Raw genomic sequence first — 24,007 nt, forward strand, 5'->3', positions numbered from 1 at the left:
ATACATCACCCTGCCTGGAGGTTGGCTGCCCAAGGTGTCAAATTTAGACTGTAAAAGCCCAGGTTTAAAACCCCACTCAGCCATGATGCTCACTGGGTGACTCTGGGCCCGACTGTCTGACAGCCTGATATACTTTGCAGAACAGTCATGAGGATGAAGAGGAAAAAGATGGCCATGAGCTTTGCCTTGGCCCTTTTGGGGGATTAATGCAATACAAGAAGAAGGAGAATGATTTGAGATCATGAGGATGGAGGAATAATGAGAATGGAATCAGGAAGATTGCCTTTGGTAAAATGCAGAGTTTTGGAAATGAACACCTGTGAGATTTTGGCATGTACAAAAAATGAAGTGAGATTTGTAGAGTTCCAAGATAAAAATTCCTCTGGCCACGGAGTGCACATCATCTGGCTTCTGCTGCATTCTAGCAGGCTTCTGGATCCAGTTGAAATTAAGGAAGTTGGATAGGAGTGGTACTTTGATCTTCTCTGTTTTGGGAGGGACGGTAGCTCAGTGGTAGAGCATCTGCTTGGTAAGCAGAAGGTCCCAGGTTCAATCCCTGGCATCTCCAACTAAAAGGGTCCAGGCAAGTAGGAGTGAAAAACCTCAGCTTGAGAGACCCTGGAGAGCAGCTGCCAGTCTGAGTAGACAATACTGACTTTGATGGACCAAGGGTCTGATTCAGTATAAGGCAGCTTCATATGTTCATGTTCATATGCTTGTTATTATTTATTTTCACTCATTCATTCATTCATTCATTCATTCATTCATTCATTTACTTACTTACTTATTTATTTATTTTTATTGGATTTATATCCCACTTTTCCTGCCGAAGCAGACTCAAGGTGGCTCACAACAGTAAAAGCATTTACAGGTTAAACATTAACTAATTAAAATCTTACAATAAAACAATTAAAACATTTTAAAAACAGTTTGGTGCTAATAATAATAATAATACATTCCAGTAATTTCAGTCTTTATTTTTGCCCCAAATGACAAACTCCTGTAGATGGAGAACATCAGCCATAGTTTAAGTAACAAACATTACCCTTTCTATCTGTTAGGTTAAAAACTGTGGATGTCATCATTCGGAACACTCAAGGAGCTGAGTCCCTGGTCAAAGGGTATGAGGTCAAATTGAGTCAAGAGGAGGCTGTGCCTGTGGATTTGTCCACCATAAAGTCTCACCGAGCTACCTTACAGGTGAGTGGCAGAAAGCAGAGTTGCATCACTTAAGGCTTTTTTGTACTCTAGTGCTGACCTGCAGGGTTCCATCAACCCACCAAAGCCCTCTTTGTCACTGGTGGCTGCCACTTCTTGCTGCTGAGTGAACAGCATCAAAAATGGCTGGATCCAGCAGGCTTTGTTCCCTCTTGCTTTTTCATGCCTGTTGCTGATTCCTTTGGCAGCCAGGGTGGCTTTGCTACTGCAATGGGGAGCATGTGGGATGATTTGCTCTGATCCAGTCAGCAAGAGAAGCCTTGCATTGCCAGCTTCTGCAAATACGTCTTGCCTCTGCCATCTCAAAATGGTAAGGAAGATTTTGCATTATGTATGAATCAATGTTCCCTCAAAGCTGCAGAGTCTTGTGAGCAAAAATTCTACTTTGTGAGCTACTGGTATTAAAGCTGTGAACTACTAGTAAGTAAGTAAATTTTTATTTATACCCCTCCCTCCCCGCTGAGGCAGGCTTACCGGACATGATACGGAAGCATGATATCATAATAACAGATAAAATCAATAACAGTATAAGTACAAATATAAATTATTATAAAAAGTTAAAACAATACAGTGGTGCTATTTATCCGGCAGCATAATATTTATTCTGGTTACATCTTAAAGGCTTCTTGGAAGAGGGAAGCTTTGCAGGCTCTGCGGAACTGATTGAAGTCCCGCAAGGCCGCGTCTCCTCTGGTAGCTGATTCCACCATTGGGGGGCTTTTATAGAGAAGGCCAGCTTCCTGGTCGTTTTAAGTTTGGCCTCCTTAGGCCCAGGGATTTCCAAAAGATTTTGTGAACTGGAACGCAGTGCTCTCTGGGGAACATATGGGGAGAGGTGGTCCTTGAGGTAGGCAGGTCCTCGGCCATATAGGGCTTTATAGGTGATAATCAGCACCTTGTGGTGAACCCGGTATACAATTGGCAGCCAGTGCAGTTCCCGCAGCCTAGGCCACACGTGTTCCCACCGAGGTAGTCCCACTAGTAGCCTGGCTGCTGCGTTCTGCACTAGCTGCAGTTTCCGCACTCGGTACAGGGGCAGTCCCATGTAGAGGGCATTGCAGTAGTCCAATCTCGAGGTGACCGTCGCATGGATCACTGTTGCCAGGTTGCCCCGCTCCAAGAAGGGGGCCAACTGCCTTGCCCGTCTAAGATGAAAAAAGGCGGATTTGGCAGTGGCCGCTATCTGGGCCTCCATTGTCAAGGAGGACTCCAGTAGCACTCCCAAGCTCCTGACTTTCCGCACTGGTACCAGTGGGGTCCCGTCAAAAGCTGGGAGGGAAATCCCCCCTTCCGGGGCACCGCGGCCTAGGCAAAGGACCTCTGTCTTCGCTGGATTCAATTTCAACCCGCTCAGCTTGATCCAGTCAGCAACGGCTTGCAATGCCCGGTCCAGATCTATAGGGGCGTCAGCGGCTCGGCCTCCCATCAATAGATAGAGCTGGGTGTCATCAGCATACTGGTGACAACTCAGCTCATGTCCCCGGGCAATCTGGGCAAGGGGGCACATAAAGATGTTAAATAGTATTGGAGGGAGAACCGCCCCCTGAGGCACTCCACAATTAAGTGGGTACCTCTGAGACCGCTCTCCCCCAATCGCCACCCTTTGTCCCTGCAAGGAAAGAGGAAAGCCACTGTAAGGCTAACCCCTGAATCCCTGCGTCGGCGAGACGGCGGATCAGCAGCTGGTGATCGACCACATCGAATGCCGCCGATAGGTCTAGCAACAGCAATACCGCCACACCGCCTCGATCCAGATGTCACTGGAGATCATCCATGAGGGTGACCAACACCGTCTCTGTCCCGTGGCCCAGGTGGAAGCCGGACTGAAAAGGATCTAAGGTGGAAGCGTCATCCAGGAAGCTCTGCAACTGCAACGCCACAGCCCTCTCTATTACTTTGCCCCAAAAGGGCAAATTTGAGACCGGCCGATAATGCGCCAATTCGGCCGGATCTGATGTAACTTTTTTCAAGAGAGGGCAGACCACTGCCTCTTTCAGAGGGGTTGGAAAGAAACCCTCTGAAAGAGATCTATTTATGATGTCCCGTATAGGACATCTTAACTCCTCCTGGCAAGCTTTAATTAACCAGGAGGGGCAGGGGTCCAGATCGCAGGTTGTTGGGCGTGCAGCCGAGAGGATTCTGTCAACTTCCTCCAAGCTGAGGGGGTCAAAGCGATCCAGGATCAAACCAGAAGGCAGGCACGGAGCCTCGAGTCCACTTACTGTATCCAACTTGGCGGGGCAGTCGCGGGGGAGCGATTGGACTTTGTCTGCAAAAAATTTCGCAAAAGCCTCACAGCCTATTTCCAATTCCTTATCATTTGGCTTGCCTTGCGGCAGTGTGGTTAAAGTCCAAATTGTTCTAAATAATTGTGCCGGGCACGAATTTGCAGACTCAATCTTAGCCGCAAAGTATGTCTTCTTTGCATCCTTGACTGCCATCTCATAGGACCTCATACATTCTCTATAAGATGCTCTAGTCGCTTCGTCGCGAATACGCCGCCATTGCCTCTCTAGCCATCTGAGGCCCTGTTTCAGCTGGCGCAATTCCGGGCTATACCACGGAGCCAGCCTAGTCCGAGGTCGCAGAGGGCGCTGAGGTGCGATCTCATCGATGGCCGTAGAGAGCCGGCTGTTCCAAGACTCAATAAGGCCATCGAGGGAATCGCCAGAGGGCCAGGGATCCCGGAGAGCCATCTGGAACTGTTCTGGGTCCATTTGGCTCCGCGGGCGAGCCATAATACGCTCGTTGTCGCCTAAGCAGGGTTGGGGCGGCATGTCCATACGAGCGCTGAGAGCAAGGTGGTCCGACCATGGCACTATATCGTCCACCATAACCCCGGCTGCAAAGATCAGGTCTAACATGTGCCCAGCCTGGTGGGTGGGGGTTGTGACAAATTGAGAGAGTCCCAGTGTCGCCATGGATGACACTAGGTCCATCGCCGGCTTAGAGGTCGGGTCGTCCGCATGGACGTTGAAGTCACCCAGGATCATCAGCCTGCCACGGCCTCAAGCAGGGTATTGCATAAATTATTGTGCTTGGGCCGTTTTTCCTGAGCTAAGACAAAAATGTGTGGGCTGGAGGCTAAAAATCTGTGAGCTAGCTCACGCTAACTCAGCTTCGAGGGAACTCGAGGGTATGAATGTGTGTGTGCATATAAAAGATGTCCACTTGGTCAGGAAAGATTACAAATTTTACTGTAACATGTTATATGTAATGAATAAACTTAAGACTTGCAGGCTGAATTTTGAATGGGTAGTTATTTGAAATCCCTGTTCAGTGCCTCTTTCTGCCTTTTTGAACTTCCTGCTCTCTAAACACACCTGCTAATAGTAAACAGCATAACCTGTCTCATAACCTGTCTGTGTGAGCTGTTCCAAGCCCAAAAGACCTTTTGCTTCACTCACAGGAGACATGCTGTGTCAACTTCCTATCACCAAATCTTTCAGCTTAGTAGTTAGAACCTTTGTGAACATTCCATAGCATCATAGCTCAGGAAACAGCACGACTTAGTGATGAGCCGTGTGTCCAGTTTTCAAACTATGGGGTAGTCTAATTCAAAATGTTATTCTTTCCTTTTTTATGTTAAGCAATGGATCAGTGAAATGAATGAGAAGAACACAGTCTTTGCAATGTTGGAAGATGACTTGGCAAGAGCCAAAGTGGTGGCCGATCAGCTGTTCTCTCTGAAGCAGGAGCGCAGCCCTGACATAGAACGCTACCAGGAGAAGGGCGCACAGCTATGGGATCGCTGGCAGAGAGCCAGCACTCAGCTTGAGACTCGGTGAGGATTGCCATCTCTTGGTAGCTGTTTCTTTGCTAACAGCCTAGAAATTTGGGAGGAGGCCACTGTACCTGGCTTTTATGGATGACCTCTTCCCTGTGATCAGCATGATTGATTTTGCCCACCTTAACTCTGGGGAGGAGAATTCTGAAGTCTTTCTGCATTTCCAGACAGTAATAGTGGTAATCTGCTCACATTAACTCCTTCAGTCCTTTGCTTTGTCCCCTTGCTGAGAAAATGGCTCTTGTGTAATTCCCTTGTACTGGCTAACAAAGGGTAGAAGCTGCTGCTTTTGATGGAGCTTCCCAGCCAGCTCTAGGCCAGAAGGAGTAATGACGTGACTCCAGGACCTTCCAAGCTTTCTTTTCATTGGGTCAGTAGCTGGGGAAAAAACCCCCAAGATGTTCCTAGCAAAAAAGAAATAGAAAGAAGGAGCAAGAAAGAGATCATGGAAAGAGTTCATGGAAACTTACAACAATCCATGATTTAAAAGCAATCCCTGCACTAATAAATGGGCACCTTGAGAAAGCACTAATAAATAACCACCTTGAGAAAGTGATCGATGAGATAAGAGAAGGTGCAGGAAATCTTTGTGGTCCTGTTGACGCTCTTCCTTGGTGTCTCTGGGTAGTTTATCATCTTTCCTCCTGAATATATTTCTCTCCTTCTTACCAGGTGCTTTTTGCAATTTTCAAGCTCTAAAGCATTATGCTGTTGCAAGCCTTCCTAGTGACTTGATCTGGATGGCCCAAGCTGGCCTGATCTCATCAGATCTCAGAAGCTAAGCAGGGGCTGCTCTGGTCAGTGCTTGGATGGAAGACCACCAAGGAAGTCCAGGGTTGCTAGGCAGAAGCAAGCAATAGCAAACCACTTGTCTTGCTTGATAACCATGCCATGGTGATGTTGTCACCATCAGTCTGCTGTAACTTCAGAGCAATTTTTTTTAATTGCAAGCCTTTCTAGTGACAAGAGTCTTCCTGGGATCTCAGTCCAGTCTCTGGGAACTTACCATCCCTTCCCCAGTCTTAAACATCTCCTTGTTGCCTTTCTGCTGACTTCTCCTGCATGGGCAAAGGGCTCGTTAACCTACTCCTCATGTGCAGCAATAGAAGCTTGGGAAAAGCTCATGCAAGGGAGCAAATGGCTGCCAAAACTTCTGTTGCTGCTTATACTGGAAAGGTGTGGGTTAAAGAGCTCTTTGCTTCCCCCCTGCTATAGGAGGCTGAAACTTAGATTGTGAAAAATGAATAACTAATCCAGGTTGAGTTCTTTGAAATGGGGTGATGTTCTTAGTGTCAAACATCACAGAATCCCACCATTCCTCACTTGTGCTTGTAGATGCAATTCATGCTTATTGCTCTGATGAAAGAGCTTGTCTACCTCACTCCTCTGCCGCTTTTTTTATTCTCTTCCATCTTTCAACAGCCATTTAGAACTGGAGAGCATTGAGGAAGTGCTGAGCACTTATCGGAGCTGTCATGGGGCACTCATCCTGTGGATTGAGGAGACCACAGCCCAGCAAGAACGGATGAAGCCTGGACAAGCAGAAGACAGCAGAGTCCTCTCTGAGCAGCTGAGCCAACAGATGGTAGGCTTAACGTAGGGATGCAAAGAGAAACCTCAAGGAAGGTGGTGTAACACTGGGTTAGGTTTTTTAAATTACTGGAATGGTAATGGTAGAACAAGGTTTGCTGAAGTTATTCCATCATTTCAAAAAGGTGTGCCAATGCCTCTTCAAATCTGATGTGCAAATTGTTGTTGAAAATGTTGCAGCCAACAACCTTTCTGAGATACAAAAGTGTTGGACTTGGAAAGGGATAGAAGCATTAGTATGTTATTACACTGTTTCGCTTCATCCCTGTTGGAACTTCTGGGCAAGCCCCAGGAAGTTAGGGCACACCAGAGAAATGTGTTTGTATGCTTTTATAGAATTCTATGGTGCAGCCTGAATAACCCTGACTAGCTCAATCTCATTAGAGCGTGGAAGCTAAGCGGGGTCAGCCATGGTCAGTACTTGGATGGGAGATCAACAAAGAAGACGAGCTGCTATGCAGAGGCAGGCAATGGCAAACCACCTCTGCTCATCTCTTGCCTCAAAAATCCATTATCCTGGTGCTGCCATGAGTTGGTTGTGACTTGATGGCATACAATTATTATTATTGTGGTGGAACAGGCCTGCTCTGTCCTGAAGGTCCTGTTCCACCCTGCCTTTCAAGGTTTTCCCAAGAAATGGAGAAGCTTTTCCTTCTCACTCCGATAACCACTGCTACTACCTGACCTTTGTAAGGAATTCCCTGCTTTGGGGGTCAAGACTGCTGGTTTCCCTTCCAAGTTCTGAGGCCCTGCCCAGTGTCTGGTCACCTCAGGGACCGTTTTTTGCCTTGTGTGCCTTTGGAGGAATAGGCACTCACCAGCTGCCTTCCTTCCCCCAGTGCTCCTTTTAAAATAGCATGTCCAAGATGGTGGAGGTCTCTGTGGTACCACTAGCAGCAATGAAAGTTATAAAGTATTTTTTAAGAATAAAATGTTAACAAACATACTTCTAGCACAGCACCAGACTGAGCAAAGAAAAAAGAAATGGGTAAAATTCCTCTGTCCTTCTGTCTATACATGCCCTATCAGATGTTAAAATATAGCATAATTTTCCTTAGTTTAGGAAGTTACAGACCTCTGCAGAGTTACTATACCTTGAAGCATTCTTCAACTCTTGAGGCCTACACATGGTTAATGGCTGTCTCTTCAACCTCAGCTGAGTTCTTTCTGCTCTGATGAATTCAACACAAAAGAGCCCTTCCTTTCCTGAGTTTGATCACCTCTCTTTTCCCCATCTACTGACCTGGTCAGGCTGGGTCAGATAAGCTTTTCCTGAAGATTCTTTCTGGAAGTTTTGCTGGTATTTAAAACCTCCAAGTCACTATTCCCTGCTCTGAGGGTGTGGGGAGCTTGACCATCCTATTGTCTAGACATATTAGCATTTGTATGAAGGTGGGCTGAATTAAGTGTGGACAGCAATTGAACTGACTTCCCCCATTTCTGCCTGTTCTCCAGTGGTGCTTCAGTGTGGTGGTCTGAATCTCAGCTACATTTGAAATACCATGTACAGTTCAAGCTGCTCCACTTTAAAAAAGAGAGATGGCTGAGTAGAAAAGTTCCAAGAAGTGCAACAAAAGCTATCGCGTTAGAGCATCTTCTTCATTAAATGATGCTTTTTGGGCATTTGGGTTTAGAGAAAAAAGACAACCAAACGGAACATGAACATGGTTTGGGATGTGAGAAAAACCACTCTGTCCCCTGTAAGTCAGCCAGTGAAGTTGACTGGAGGTAGACTGAGGGCAGACAGAAGTTAGTATCTCTGCACATACTGCAGAATAAAGCTTGTGAGATTTGCTGCCACCAGATTGCAGTGGTGATCACTGGTTTATGTGACCTTTAGAAACCGGCTAGGCATTGCCCACAATGACTAAATGGAACCTGCATGGTGAGAAAGTACTTTAATCCTAGATGCCAGGAACTGAGCCCATGTAAAGATGTTGCTTCCATGCCCTACACATGGGATCCTCTTTCTTTGGAAACATGCTGCTGCCCTAGATGACCTTTGTCATCATGACCTAGTGATGTTCAACAGGATTCTTCTTGGGTTCTTAAGACCAAATATGTTCAAAAGGAAAGAGTTTTTTGTCTCTGGGATTGAGCAAGAGCAATAATCTTGTTGGCAACATAAACACAGTATTTGTGTGGGAGCTATTATGTGGTGGAAAGGAATGAACTGACACAGCCAATGACTGGAATGTCCCTTCTGTAATGTTGGTTTTTGACGGTGCTTTTATTTTGAATTAAAGGCCCTGTTTGCTGAAATAGAGGGAAATCAAACCAAACTGGACCAGTGTCAGAAACTTTCTCAGCAATACTCAGCTGCTGTCAAGGTAACTTAATGTCCTTGTAGGTATAGAATGCATCTGGTGTAGCATCTCTGGCATGGTGAAACTCTGGAGAGGGGGGAACAGGAGAAGTAGTTCAGAGGAAGGGGTTGGTACCTGAAGCCAATTCCAAAGCAATCCTGACTCTCTCTAGGTAAGAGTTGTGCTGCAAAAGATGTTGACAGATAAAGGAGAAAGATTTTTAAACTGTGTGAAGAAGAAAGAAGCTTACAGTGAATGGCCAAAAGAGACTGAATTTTAAACGATTTGTATCTGGACATGTTGCTCAAAAGAAGGCCATTTCAGAATAGAGCTGTTCCTTCTGTTTATTTTTTACTTGTGAATGTTTTGTCCTCTTGGCCGTTGTGATAATGAACTGTATGAATGTGTTCTAATTCAGTGTTAAAGGGTTGAATTCTCCCAATAAAAGGCCAAAAAATGCTGTATGGCTTGCAAAGGGAAGCAGTATATATGCTACAAGATATCTGCAGAAAAGGTTATGAGAGACATTGAGAAAAATGAAATTGGGTAGTCCACATCCATCATCAAATGTGGCAAAAAAAAAGATTAAGAGTGTCAGGAATAAAGACAGAATTATTATGGGTGATCAAAAATTTACATGCGTATTTTATAGGAGTACATGAAAAGTGTTGCTGCTGGTCTTAATTTTGGGTGAAGGTTTTAGTGGATGCTAGATTAGAAAAGTTTATGGTAGGTGACTCCTGAACTGTTACCAAAAATTCCTTGGGGACTACAGATAATTTAAAGCTGGTGGAAGCTTTGAGATTTCTACACCACAAGGAATGTGGTAATACATTTTTTTCTCCCCAACCTTAAACTCTTATTCCAGTGTCTCCCTTTAGTATGATTATAAAACATTACAAAATAGGATCCAGCAGCAATGTACCTGCTACCATAATTGGAGATATGTCTCACATTGCCACCTTATAAACTGTGTTGGTTAGATAAATGGCTGACCCCAAAAGAATCTAGACAGAAGCTCTTTGCAGGCAAGCAAGACCTTCCTGGAATGTGCAGAACTACTTGAAATGGACCTTTTTCTTTCTTTTGTTTTGAGGTTGCAGATGTGTGTACTGGTGATAGCCTCACTGAATATTTTTTTTTCCCTGTTCATGAGAAGTTACTGAAACACAGAATTTCCAATTCCCACCCTATGGAGCTGAATATTTTTTGTTACTTCTGTATTCCCAGGACTATGAACTGCAGCTTATGACATACCGTGCTTTTGTGGAGTCGCAGCAGAAGTCTCCTGTGAAACGCCGGCGTGTGCTTTCCTCCTCAGATGCCATCACACAGGAGGTGAGAAGGGCTTCTGCCAGCCCTTGCCTTTTTGGCACAGGGAGCTGAGTGGGATGGGAGAGGCAAAGTGGGGTGTTATTCAGTTCGTTAGACAGACAAGCTGCCTCTCTTTAGACATGTGCTCATGCTTGCTGCTGGACCGGTGTGTAAAAGTTTCATCACTCGCTGTCTTTTCCATCAGCCACAGAGGCTCTAAACTCTAAGCATCAGGGGTTTGAAATACGTAGACTTCTTGGAACTGCTGGTTCAAATCCCTACAGGGGTCAACCCAGCTCAGCTGCCTGCAAGGTAAATAAAGAGCACCATGCAGTTCACTGTGTGTGTGGATCTTTTGGATGAGACCAAAGAAAAAAGAGAGAGAGAGATTGGAAGATCCTCTTTTGCTCCATCTAGGACTGTTAGGGAAAATGAGCTTTGAATTTCTGGAAGAAATTTGCACTGTGAAGAACCCCAAGGAGATCTCTTTACTTTACCCTTTATTTCACTCCCTGAAGGGAAAGTCTAGTAATGCGGTTGCAGGTTTTTACTCATATAGGGAGGGTTTCTTCCTGATTGTTACATGCCTCCCACTCTTCCCTGGGGGAGCTCATAGCAGTTTGTGTAGCATTCTAGATGGCCTTCATTCAAGTCATGGCCAGACCTGCTTCGCTTCAGCAGCAGAGCTGCATTGTAAACTTCAGACTATTCTCTGGACTTCCTTTGTGCAGGGGTGTCTTTGGTGGCACTCTCTGTAGTTGAACTAACCCAGGGGTGGGGAACAGTGGCTCTCCAGATGTTTTTGCCTACAACTCCCATCAGCCCCAGCCATTGGCCATGCTGGCTGGGGCTGATGGGAGTTGTAGGCAAAAAAATATCTGGAGAGCCACTGTTCCCAACCCCTGAACCCGTAGCTGAAAAGAATGATGAGAACTTGCCATCAAGGGAACTGAAGCTTTTGCTTACATTAGGAGGCACTTTCCTTTTTGTTGCATGTAACAGGTGCTGGTCAGTCCCCAAACAGCTTTCTGAAATTGATTGATCAGGCTTGTTATGTGCAGTTCTGCCTGTTTAAGACTGGTTCAGCCAAAATCTTGACCTGGCTAATCTGCTGATGCAAACCAATGAAAAGCTGCAGCCCTACTTGGCTGGTTGCTGGTGATTGAGTTATGGTCAACCTTTCTCTTCCCCAGCCTTCATGTTCCATGCACCAGGGAAGAGGTCCCCTTCTTTCCCTTTTCCTCAGAAATGTTTTGTTCCTGCTTGAAACACTGAATGGTTAAGGCTGGGCTATCTCATATAGGATACTGTTTGCATTTGAGGAGCAGTAAAAAGATGTGGTTTTGCATTCTGAGACAAACCGCTCAAGATGCCCACATTTACTTGCTGTTTGGAACTTGGGATGTGTTTGCATCTTCCCTGGGGCAGATGGAGAAGGAGCTTCATTTCTTGAGAATTCAAGGTCTGATTTGGAGTCCTTTGCCAGACCTTTTTTCCTTCAGTCATTTTGCCTTCTTTGCTCCCCGCCCCCTTGTAGGGTTTTCACCCATCTGAGTGTCCTAAGGTTATTACACTGTTTAGATGTCCATCAGTTTGGAAAGGGAGTGGTGAATGAGATATTCTGTGTTTAAGAACAAAATATGTGTGTGGAGGGGGGGTCCATTGCCAGCATTAACAGGCCCCTTTCCTTGTGGTTCTTTCTCCCCCCGCCCCCCTTTCTCTTAGTTTATGGATTTACGGACACGATATACAGCCCTGGTCACCCTGACGACACAACATGTAAAGTACATCAGTGACGCTCTCCGGCGGCTGGAAGAGGAAGAAGTAAGAATATTATTTTTTTAAAAAAAATTGTGATACCTGTCTTATAAATTAGTTATGGCCCTACGGGGCCAGGAAGCAGATTCCTCCCCCCAGATGGGGTTTGCCAGCTCTGGGTTGGGAAATACCTGGGGAGGGTGGGGTATGCCATGTATGTGAAAAGAGTCATTGGTGTATTTATATGAATATATTCCATGTATTTTTCATTTGCTTTCTCTCTCTACCCCCAGAAAGTAGTAGAGGAGGAAAAGCAGGAGCATGTGGATAAAGTAAAAGAACTCCTGGGATGGGTCACAAGTTTCAAGCAAAGTGCACAGTTCAAAAGCATCACCCACAACAGCAAAGAACTGGGAGATATTGAGAAGTCTATTTTGGAGCAGCAGGTATGTATTGGAATGGTAGGGAGGCTTTTCTTTGTATCAATTTTGGCAAATCCCTGTATTTCTGGCAATCCCCATATTTCATCAGGAGCTGGCTTGCTTTCCAGATCTGTTGATGTCTTCCTCCCTTGAGGTTCTTCCAGAACCTCAGCAGTGTATTTTTCTTTCTTGCCTTTCTGACTGGTTGGCTCTTCTTTTTGTTCCTTAACAGGTTCTAAGTGAGGAACTGGCTGCAAAGAAGGAGAAAATCTCAGAAGCTGCCAAAACTACCCAGATCTTCCTTGCAAAACATGGCCACAAGTGAGTTTGGGAGGCAACAGTGCAAATTAGGAAGAATGTGGTTGTGTGGCATGGTACAGAATTCCTTGTTGCAAGTCTTTTCTTTTTTGCTTTTTAATGGCCAATCCCCACCCCAAATCTCTTCAGTTCAAGAGTCTGAAAAGGGAAGATGGATTCTGTTGAACTCAAGGGAGTTCATGTTGTTGCTGAGAGGATGTTTGATCCTGACCCCAGAGAGTAGGGATGGCTGCCTTGCAGCCAGTCAGTGGAAGGGGAGGATCCATGGCTCACTGGTAGAGCAGGTGCCTTGTATTTAGGAAGTCCAATGTTCGATTCATGGAATCTTCGATAAAGTGATTTGTTGTTTTTTTGGCCATCCTTAATCATATCCTTAATCACTAATTAAGCTGCAGTTGCCTAATGGAAACCCTGTAGGGTTTCAAGACAAGAGATGAACAGAGGTGGTTTGCCATTGCCTACCTCTGCATAACTACCCTGGACTACTTAGTGGTTTGCCACCTAAGAACTAATTAGAGCCAACCCTGCTTAGCTTCCAGCATCTGAGCGGAGTTGGCTAGCCTGGGCCTTTGGTAAACTTTTTTCTCAAGAGTATAATCCATAAAGCACAATAGTTTGTTAAACTTTCTCAGGCTGGTTGCCCAATGGAAGCACTCAGTAAACTACAATTTAGAAGTCATGGAAGTATAATAAAAGGATGATATAATTAACTTTAAAAAAAAGCTGAAGTATCATATATGTTGACTACAAAAATTAGAAACTTTGTAAAGTTTCTTGGGTAGTTGAACAGGAAAAGGACCTCTGTCTTAGACAACTATTACCTGTCAGAGTGCACAGACTTCCGCTAGGTGAGCCAGTCTGGCTTAGTTCAATAGAAGGCAGTTCCTCCAATCCAGGGCCTGGAATGTCTTTTGGAATGCAGAAAAAGGTGAATATCAGTGTTCTGCAACTGCTCAGCATTTCAGGCTGACTGGAAAAGGCCACCAAAAGAAATGCTTGAATATGAAGAGCGATACAGTGAAAGTAGTGAAATACTGAATAAATAAATAAAAATAAATAAAAATAAATTGTGGTCCACCAAATAAAAATTTAGAATGTAATGAAAATTGCACAAACAGGGGAAAAAATCACATTACATAGACAGCTTCAAGGGGGAATTGGGTAAACATATGGAGCAGAGGTCCATCAGTGGCTATTAGCCACAGTGTATTGATAGAACTCTCTGTCTGGGGCAGTGATGCTCTGTATTCTTGGTGCTTGGTGGAAGGCCACAGTGGGAAGGCTTCTAGTGTCCTGGCCCCACTGATGGACCTCCTGATGGCACCTTTTTTTTTTACCACTGTGTAACAGAGTGTTGGACTGGATGGGCCATTGACCTGATCCAACATGGCTTCTCTTTGTTCTTATCCAATAGCTCACTAATTGTACAGTGTCTCAACATCAGAACTTATGTGATCAAAGAATGTAGGTGCAATGGCATCAGTGAACCTTTACAGTACATGAAGGACTGGAAGAATAATGGTACAGAATGATACCTGTGAACAAGTCATTTTGATATATAATAGCTGACATTTGGTTCTGGACCCAAAGGGCTCTGAGTTTGATCTGGTTAGGAACTAATGTGGCTGCTCCCCTCCAAAATATCATGTAACTTTCTAACCATCACTGGTCCATATCCCACAAGCTGAGAAATTTGAACTTTTATAATGAAACATAAAAATCGGAGCCACTCTGCACAAATATTGTTACAGTCAAGGATCTCAATAGGCTGCTTCTGTGGCTACAGATCTTTCAACATATCAATAAATGTTCTTCATCTCATTCTGCAGACTTTCTGGCCAGGAGAAGGAGCAAATTGTAACTCAGCTGAATGCCATGAAGGAAACATATGACCAGCTATGCAATGACTCCACAGAGCAGCTCCAGCAGCTTCACAGTCACATGGCCCAGGAGACGGCACATAAGGTATTCCTTCTCTCTCCATGCCAGGATCTCCCACATCTGAGATATTTTTCTTCCAGCTGTGAGGGAACAAACTTGTGCTTAGTCCATAGATCATCTTTTCCCTAGTGCTTGATAAGTCCATGCATCAAATAACCATCATACCATTCCATTCCATTTCTTGCATTCTGAATGGGATTATGGTGATGAGTTTATTTCTCAAGTCTGAGCAGGGAGAGTGTATTATAAACATGTTGATGCTTGGAAGGTGGCAGAGCAAGGTTGTTGAACTCCTGCACCTGTAACAACATTAGCAGCCAAGGAGGAGTTTGATGAGTGCAGATTTTCTCAGAAGTGGCTACACTGACAGGAGCTGCTGCTTGCCAAGATTTTCTAGCCTCTTGGCTCTGGAAGGAAACCATGCTCTCCTCAAGGAAGGGCTTTCACCACTCAGTCTGGTTTCCCCTGCAATGCTTTGAAGTTGGGTACAGGGCAAGAGAACTTCAAGTTTGTCTTCCATCATCATCCACCCACCCATCCATCCATCCCTGTCTTCTAGGACAGCAGCTAAACAAAAGAGAAAAGTTTTAAGCTTGAATTTGCAATCAAAAATTTCAGCAGTCTTGCAGAGGTACTTTAGAAGAAGATTAGAAGCAGGGATAGCAAGGGAAAAAAGGACAGTTCAGTGGCCATGACAGATTGGACAATGGATGGCAGGGTACAGAAGAACAAAAGTGATTTAATGGCAAATGAAGGCAAATGCTATGTGAAGAACAAGATGTCCAGTGACGTCTGGTCACAAGTAAATAATGGGAAAGGGACTTATCACTTCAGGGTTCCCAGAGAGAAGACGAGCCTGCAGTTCTCCACCGTCTTAAATCCTTCATTGATCACAAACTCCAGACATTTATTTCCCTTCCTTTTGACCTCAGTTTTGTGCCCCACCGCCTGCACTGGGCAAGAAGTCTTTGAACATCCATCCTATTTGTTGTTGGTTTGTTGAACTTCTGGAGTCCTATGTGAATATATTTGTATATTCTGTGTATGTAAGTGTGATATACATGTGTCCCAGTGATAATGTTATCTCTGTGTGGAAGTGCTTATAATGCTTGCTAGCTCCCCTGTGTTTTGAAGCATCAGCAGACCAACTTGACCAGGTTGATACAATTCCTGAACTTTATTTGAATGCCCTTCTCCAGTACGTCTAGCTGCAGAAAGACCAAGGGGTCTGGTTTGGTCCACAATTCTTTTCATCTTGTATTGTATTCTGGAATGCTGGAATTGCCTGATGTGGGAGAGATCCCGTGTGAAACAACAGTGCTTTATGCAAAGGAACAATATTGCAATATGGGAGGTGGCTGAAAAGGGATATATGTCTATGAGGGCACGTTAGATACTTCCTCAGTTGAATGGAACAATCTGTCAGGTTGGCTTTGGTGCTTCATTGTCACAGAGGGCCATGAGGGAGATCTTCTAACACTCTTTTGCTCATGGAAAATAGAAGCAACTCTTAGTTGAAGTGGTTGTTCAATTTAAGGCAAATGGATGGAGGTTAAGAAACCACCCAACCTTCTGTCCTGACAAATGGCAGAACTCACTGCATTGAGCATGATGTGTCGCTGTATGGTTTTACGTTCCATGTTGAGTTACCATTCAGATGAATGGCTGTCCTCGCTTACAAAATGTTGTGGTGTTCACTAACAATTCTGGAGGTCATGCAAAAAAAAAAGGGAAAAAAGAATCTTCATACATTGAAAAGAGGAAGAAGCTCTGTGTATGTAGGGGATGGGATGGGTATTCTTCTCACTTTTTTGTGCCAAACAAAACAGTCGCATGCCAGAAGCTAACCCCAAGCTTTTACTCTGTGTGTGCCATTCGGCTGAGCTGCTCCATAAAGGCTCTGTCTTTCACTGCTCACGGCAAACCCCACCATCTTGGTAAGTAAACCGCCTTTTATGACTCCTGTCCTCCTTTTTCCTCTTTGGTGCTTGTTTTCAATATCTGAATGTGTGTGTGTGCAGACTCCTGACTCTGGTGTTAGAAAGTTGGGAAGGGTCTTCCAGTTGGTCTCCAACCAAGCCCACCTGAGCCAAGGAAGTGGGGGAAGAATCTTTTGTGCAGCCCTGCAGCTAAAAAGAAGTCTGTTCTAGACTTCACATGCAACCTGTGAACTCTACCCCCTGCTATTCTAAGGAGCCAGTTTGCCTGCAGGTTCTTTCAGAGATCCATGTCCTACAGCCAGTGAGGCACCTGAACTGGTGCCCTGAATGTGGAACCAATTCCAGGCAATGCAATCTAAGAACTGCTCAAAGCATGGTGCTGCTACAGGTTCCCCAATCTGCTTGGAAGGGGCTTTGGCTCAGTGGTAGAGCCATATTCCTTATTTGCAGAAGGCCCTGGGTTCAATTCCTGCAGTCCCCAGTTTGAAAAAGATCAGGTAATCGGTGATGTGAAGGACTTCTACCTGATACCCTGAAGAGCCAATCTAAGTTGATTGTATTGGCTTTGATGGATCAAGGGGACCATTCATTTGATGGACCACTTAGTGGAGGGACTGTGGTTCAGTGGTAGAACCTCTGCTTGTAGTGCAGAAGGTTTGTGGCTTCTCCAGGTAAGGATTAGGTAGCAGGTGACGTGAAAAACCTCAGCCTGGGAACTTGGCGAGCCTTGCCAGTCTGAGTAGTCTGTTCCAGTCTTGGTGGAACAATGGTCTGATTCCGTATAAGGCAGCTTCATGTGTTTATGTTCCCTTTTTTTCTGGCTGTACTTTCCAGTTTAGTGATAAAAGTGATAAATTTCTACTAAATGCTACAAGAGACAAAACTCTGAGCAGATCTGAGGCTCTTATTGGGTCCTGTTCCTAGTGGATTTAGTTCCTGAGAAGTTAACAGAGAAGACGACCAATTCCCACATGTTGTATAAATGAACAGCTCACCATAATGTTGTTAGGAGCCCCTGAGCCACCAGTGTGAATTTGTTCTACTTTAGATTTTTGCATTTTACAACACCAGGCAACCTTCTGAAACAACATAGTCAAGGACAAATTGTGGAGTACCCCCAAGAGTGGCTGTTGTGTGGTTGGTAGAAATGGGCTGATGGAATGGCTATGTCATCTTCTGTGGGACTTCCACTTTCCTGCTGACTCAGGGTTGTTGTGCATGTCTCTGGGTGCTGTAATAACCAAGTTCATGAGGAAGGCATGGTTGGCAGGAGGTGTGCATCTTCCTGTCCTTCTCCCTTTCTTTTTGCTTCATATGGGCAATCTGTATTGTGGGTGTTTGTGCAGTCTGTCTTGTTTTTGCGCACTGTGGTTGAGCGCATGTCGGTCGCTCCTGGTGTTTCTTTCTTTCTTTCTCTCTCTCTCTCTCTTTATCCATTGATCTTTATGTGAAACAATGAGGCTGCTTGGTTATTTTTGCTGCCTTTGCTGCTTTGCTGCTCTTGATGGGTGTCCCGAAATGTCTCAGTGATGCCATACACAACTGGCTAGATTGAGCTCCAAAGATGCCATTGCAAGACTAAATCTTCACTAGCACTGATTTTGCTTCATGTTGTTAAGCATTCAGTGAATTCCTTTATTCCCTTTGGGGACCTGCTCTCTAGCACAGACTTGACTTAAAAGTCTGAGACATCCTTGGACTTCGGGGTGCATAAAAACTTAATTTCTCTTTCTAATGGCTTCTCTGGTTCTGAGTTAATTTCCTTTCCTCTCTTTCTTCCTCTTTAGGGAATTGAGGTTATCTCAGGAGTGCTAGACCTTGGCACTATGGAAATTCTTCCTGTTTTTGGCGCCATGCAGAAAGGTCTCATAGACCAGGAGACAGGCCTGATTCTGTTGGAGGCTCAAGTGATCACAGCTGGCCTAGTGGTTCCCGATACCAATGAAAAGCTCTCTTTGGCTGAGGGTCTGGCAAGAGGCATCATAGACTGTAGAACCCATCAGCTCCTCTGGCAACTGCAAGATGTCCTCCAGCTAGTAAACCAAGCTGACATAAAAGGAAAGCCACTTCTTCCTCTTGTAGCCCTGATGGAGGATGGCACAATCAGCGAGAGCTATGGGCTGAAAATCTCTGAAGTTCAGCTTGTCACCGGAGGGTTTATAGACTCTTTCAACCATGGGAGAATAGGCTTAGAAGAGGCACTTCAAAGAGGCCTTGTTACTACAAGTTTTCATGAGAAACTGACATCTCATTTGACATCTTACAAGGACTTGATCGATCCCAATTCAGCCAAGAGAACCAGCTTCAGTGACCTGATGTGCCAATGCATCTTTCACCAGGAGACAGGGCTGAGGTTGCTGCCTGTAAAACAGCTGGCGGGAGGGATGGTGAACTTGAAATCAGGCAGCAAAGTTAGCATATTCCGTGCAGTTCAAGAAGGCTTGATAGAGAAGCAAGTGACGGTGAGGCTCCTGGAAGCCCAGCTCTTTGCTGGTGGCATTGTGGATCCCAAAAGCGGCCACCGGTTGACTGTGGATGAAGCCATAAGGCATAATTTGATTGACCAAGATCTAGCGTGTGCACTTCTGGTCCGACAACTTCAGACAGGTGGCATTATAGATACGGTTACAGGGGAAAGGCTTTTGCTAGATGATGCAGTAAGGAAAGATTTAGTAGTATCCAGGATTGCTGTGGTGATCTTGGAATCTCTTTGGTCAATTATGGGTCTTCTGTGGCCTGAGTCAGGTGAGATTCTCCCTGTTGTGGATGCCTTGGAGCAAGGTATCCTATCCTCTGAGCTAGCCCATAAGATTCTTAGCATGAGACGTTGCATCAAAGCACTTTACATACCCAAAACTAGAGAAATCTTGTCCTGGAAGAAAGCTGTAGATCGTGGGATCCTGGACCGAGACACTGCCAAGAAGCTGAAATCAGTTGCCCTTCCTGACGTCATGCCAAAGATGCCGCTGGCAGACTCCCCAGCTAGAAACAAAAGAAGCATCCTTTCCTCTGGCAGCCAAGCAGATCATGGGGACCAAGGTGAGCTTCCACTGAGAACAAATGAAGAAAGGCTGTTGTTTTATTTGATGACCCATAGCTACATCAACGTTCACAATGGTCAAAAGTTGCTTCTAATAGACAGGGAGTTACACGACTTTTCTGAAATGCTTGCACCAGCCCATAATAGTGACAGTGACACTCACATCTTCAAAGCTAGCAGAACTCACCCCCGAAAACTGGATATTCATGGAGAAGATAAGAGTGTAATTCTAGAAACCAAGGTCTGTGATGAATTAGCTTCAAAGGCTCTTGTACCTTCTTTTGATATACCAGAAAAAGAGTCACATTTTTCTCTATCTAATGAAAAGGCAGGGATGGAAGATGCTGAGGAAAGTGTGAATGTGAAGAATCAAGAGAAGCAAGCTGATGCTACAGAAAAGAATGAAACTGATGAGCCAGACTTTTATCTACCTGATGGAACAGTAGACATGAAAGATGATGCAGGGGAAAATGTGAATGTGAACTATCAGAAGGAAGATGATGCTGCAGAGGTCTTTAAGAGTGAAATGAATGAATCAAATATTTGTCTACCTAATGAAAAGGTTGAGATGGAAGATGTTGGGGATAATGGGAATGTGAAGAATCAGGAGGGGGAAACCAATGCCACAGAAGACTTTAAGAGTGAAATTGATGACTCCAAAAGAGAGCAAGACCCGATGATGCTCCAGAACAATCATGAAATGGAATTATCAGGATACACATTTATCAAGGACTCTGCTTTTGAAACACAACCCATGGATACAGATATTGTAAAAGGAGACCCAGAGTTAGCAAAATCATCTGCAGAAGAAAAGATAATTTTCAGAACTCAGATGAGAATCCCAGAAATGGAAAGAAGTAATGGGGCAAAGGATGCTAGTATGATCACTGATGTTTTGGAGAAGGTGGAAGAATCACAATACTTGAAAGAGAGAACTCTAGATAAGGTGGGTCTTGCAACAAAAGATGGAGATCCTGAGGCTGTCAATTTCTCAAACATAGGGAAAGTTGAGAACAGATCGCCAGAAGCTGTCTTTAATGAAGATGAAGGGAAATGCACAGAGGAGCATATTAAAGAACAGTGGTTGAGTATAAGAGAAGAATCAGTTCATTTTCATCAGACTGAGAGTTCTGAGTCACCAGAACTGTCCCCAGGAATGGGAAGAGACAGTACTTTGAAGACATTATTAACACAGCTCCAGAATGGTGGCATCATTCATGAGCAGACAGGCAAGAAGATGCTTCTGGATCAATCCATTGCCTGCGGTGCTGTGCCTAGCCATACAGCTGTCAAACTGATGGGGGTGATGCAGATGTTTGGTGGCTTCTTTGATGCACAGACTTGTGAATCGTTAACCACAGAAGAAGTAATCGATGAAGGGCTGATGGATGAGGAACTGCTGCAGAAGGTGCTGGCCTCTGACCAAGTCATCAGTGGTGTCATAGATCCACTCACCAAAACCCTTTACTCTGTCAAGGATGCCTCTGAGATTGGTCTCTTGGACAAGGAAACAGCTGTAAGGATTCTGGAAGGGCAGATAGTCACTGGTGGTATTGTCGACTTCAAGCGCAGCAAGAAAATCTCAGTCACATTGGCCTCCAACCTTGGCCTGATACATCCATCCAGTCAAGAAGACCTTAAAAAGCTAGAGAAAGCATCTAAAGGGAAAGGAGCTGAAGATGCAAGTCAAGAGAAACTGATAGGTTTGCAAGTTGAAATATGTGGCATCTTGGATCCTCAAACTAAAAAATCTTTGACCATCTCCCAAGCTCTAGAAAAAAAACTCCTGGGTAAGGAGAAGGCCTTTCAGCTTTTAACCAAGCAGATAGCTGATGGAGGAATCCTTCACCACAAGACAGGCATGAGACTTTCATTAGAGGATGCCATGGAGCATGAATTGATTGGCCAGGACTCCTATGAAGAACTCAAAAAGGCAGAAAATGTGTGTCTGCACCAGTATACTCATCCAGAAATGAAGAAACAAGTGTCCTCCTCTGAAGCCATAACTCTGGGACTAATCACCCCAGATTTTCAAAGCAAAGTTCAAGAAATACAAGCTACAACTGGAAATATATTTAACCCTGTTTCCCACCAGAAAATTACTTTGACTGAAGCTGTGAAGGAAGGATTATTGCCCAAACCAATTATGGAAAAAGCAGTGCTGTCTTCTGAAATGAAACATGCAATCATTCATCCAGAGAGCTGTAGATTGGTCCCTTATTCGCAGTTAGTTAGAAAGAGTAAAATTGACATTGAATCAGGGCAGAGATATTTGGAGGTGGTTCCCTTTCAAGAACTGAAAGATGAAGCAACTGGGAACGTAATTCCCTGTGCTCAGGCAGTGAAGCTTGGCAAGGTAGACCCCATGGTTGCTTTGAGATTGTTGCAGGCTCAAGCAGACACTGGCGGCATCATGGATGTTTCCTCTGGCCAGAGGTTATCTCTGGCATCTGCTCTGGAAAAAGAAATTGTGGATGAAGATATGGCTGCAGCCATCACAGTAAACCAGCTGATGACTGGAGGGATAGTTGATGCTGAGAGTGGAGGCAGAGTTGCATTGAAGGTGGCTGTTGAGAAAGGTATCATCAGCAAAAAGCTAGGCGGTGCAGTTCAAAAAATTGTGCAGATCACCCATGATAAATCTGACCACAAAGACTTGGATGTACACGACCATTACCCACTATTGGTGCAGAATAGTGCTTTGAAGATGGAAGCTTTGGCTGTATGTAGTGACAATGTGAAGAGTAATGATGAGAAATGGGAAGCTGAACCTGAAGTAGAAGGCAAAAATGAAGATGTGCTTAGTGATTCTTCGAAAGGAAGTCAGGAGGTGTCAAAAGAAATAGATGAAACTGTGTCACTTCCCCTCCCTCTTGCTTCAACTTTAGACAGTTTAGCTAGTCAGCTTTTAGGAGGAAGCGAACTGGCCCAGAACCTGTCCTCAATGTTGGACCCAGAGGTCACGAGAATAAGGATTCAGAAAAAAAATATTGGGAGAAAAAGCAGGTTGAGAGGGAAAGAATCCTGGAAAGGGGAGGTAGAAAAGCAAGCCGGAGGTGATCAAGCAATAGAAAAGCAGCTGGAAAGAATTGTGTCTTTGGAGAAGTCTGTAATGGGCGGAATGAAGAATGTGATGATTAATGGGGGTCAGGAACAAAGACAGGGAGCATTTGTGGGAGACAGTGGAGATCAGACAGAAGGTGATACTGCAGCCCTTGTAGCAAAGGGAGGTGTTCTGTTAGACTCCCTAGAGATGTTGGGGTCTGTAGGTCATAGAGGGGAAGGAAAAGCTTGTGTGAATGCTAAGGAACTGGTCATTCTTGCAAAATCCAAAAAGCAGACCTCAGCTCAACTACCACTTGCAGATACTAAGACTCAGCCTCTCAGCCAAGGATCTGAAGTACTGGATACTCTTATCGCTTCAGAAATTGACCTTAAAACCACCAAAAAGAAAACAAAAAAGGACAAAAAGCAGGGTTCTGTCCCAAGAGAACCAATGAGGTTGTGTGAATTTTCCCAAGAGAAACAATCCCTTCCAGTTCCAGATTCCAAGCGAAGTTTGATGAGAATGACCAAAGAGCCGTTGAGCTCTGAGATGCAGAAATCCATCAGGAAGAATTCATCTGGAAGCGGGGCAAGAAATATGATTACACAAAGACAGCCTGCAGCTTATGAAAAGAATGACATCCAGGCACATGAAAAGAAGCAGGTTGAAGAGAAAGAGGACATTGCAGATGCTCATAAAGTGAGCATTTCTGCAAAGAAAGGTGCATACAGGGAACTAACTGAACGAACTACTAGAACTGATCATGAGTCCTTGGTTGTAGCAGTAGACATTCTTGAAGAAAGAGCATCTTGGGAAAAAGACAAGGAACCACTTAGACCAGAAGATGACCAGATACTCAGTATAATTGCCATGGGTGATACGGAATCCCCAGAGGCAAAGACACAAGCCCTGCAAAACAGAGGGATCCCTGGGCAACAGCTTAGTTCTTGTCCTTCTGATCCACCATTCGTGCAAGAGCATACAACCCACGAGATAAGCAGAGCAGATGGGAGGTGTGATGTTCAAGAGCCAAGCATGGCTGCTGGGGCAGAGGAGCCATGGCAGATGTACCCTGATGGAGGCCACCTGTCTGAGCTGATGCCAAGGATGCTTCAAGAGGGAGAGCTTCCAAGAGGCGAGAGGGATGCTTCCCAAAAGTTACCTGTGCAACAGAATGCAGACCTGGAAATGACCAGAAAAAGTGAGAGTTTTGGCGGCCTGCCTGGCACAGTTGGAAGAGCAGAAGAAAGAGAGCAAGATACCTCCAAGCAGCCCTTCAAGCCTGCTAAGGTAGGTGGCTTTATTGAAATTAATCTAATGAACATGT

The 24,007-nt window shown here is 44.8% G+C and overlaps 2 protein-coding genes across 19 annotated transcripts in view; one reads left to right on the plus strand and one right to left on the minus strand.

Annotated features, from left to right (window-relative positions):
* Positions 1 to 24,007, minus strand: part of AK2 (adenylate kinase 2) — a 436,257-nt gene that overhangs the window by 326,168 nt on the left and 86,082 nt on the right. The gene's annotated exons all lie outside the window — the stretch shown is intronic.
* MACF1 (microtubule actin crosslinking factor 1) overlaps positions 1 to 24,007 on the plus strand; it is a 414,929-nt gene that overhangs the window by 235,147 nt on the left and 155,775 nt on the right. For 14 of the 18 annotated variants that reach the window (XM_060258444.1, XM_060258431.1, XM_060258437.1 and 11 more), the window contains 10 exons: positions 1,062 to 1,200; positions 4,809 to 5,002; positions 6,428 to 6,590; positions 8,842 to 8,925; positions 10,132 to 10,239; positions 11,941 to 12,039; positions 12,267 to 12,419; positions 12,628 to 12,716; positions 14,543 to 14,678; positions 18,382 to 23,970. In XM_060258444.1, the coding sequence (XP_060114427.1) occupies positions 1,062 to 1,200; positions 4,809 to 5,002; positions 6,428 to 6,590; positions 8,842 to 8,925; positions 10,132 to 10,239; positions 11,941 to 12,039; positions 12,267 to 12,419; positions 12,628 to 12,716; positions 14,543 to 14,678; positions 18,382 to 23,970 (6,754 nt within the window). Of the gene's footprint in view, positions 1 to 1,061; positions 1,201 to 4,808; positions 5,003 to 6,427; positions 6,591 to 8,841; positions 8,926 to 10,131; positions 10,240 to 10,403; positions 10,528 to 11,940; positions 12,040 to 12,266; positions 12,420 to 12,627; positions 12,717 to 14,542; positions 14,679 to 18,381; positions 23,971 to 24,007 lie in introns of those variants that run through there. The other 4 variants (XM_060258446.1, XM_060258449.1, XM_060258450.1 and 1 more) reach the window with 2 other exon arrangements.

This window comes from Heteronotia binoei, chromosome 17, assembly GCF_032191835.1.
Source record: "Heteronotia binoei isolate CCM8104 ecotype False Entrance Well chromosome 17, APGP_CSIRO_Hbin_v1, whole genome shotgun sequence".
NCBI classification, from domain to species: Eukaryota; Metazoa; Chordata; class Lepidosauria; order Squamata; family Gekkonidae; genus Heteronotia; species Heteronotia binoei.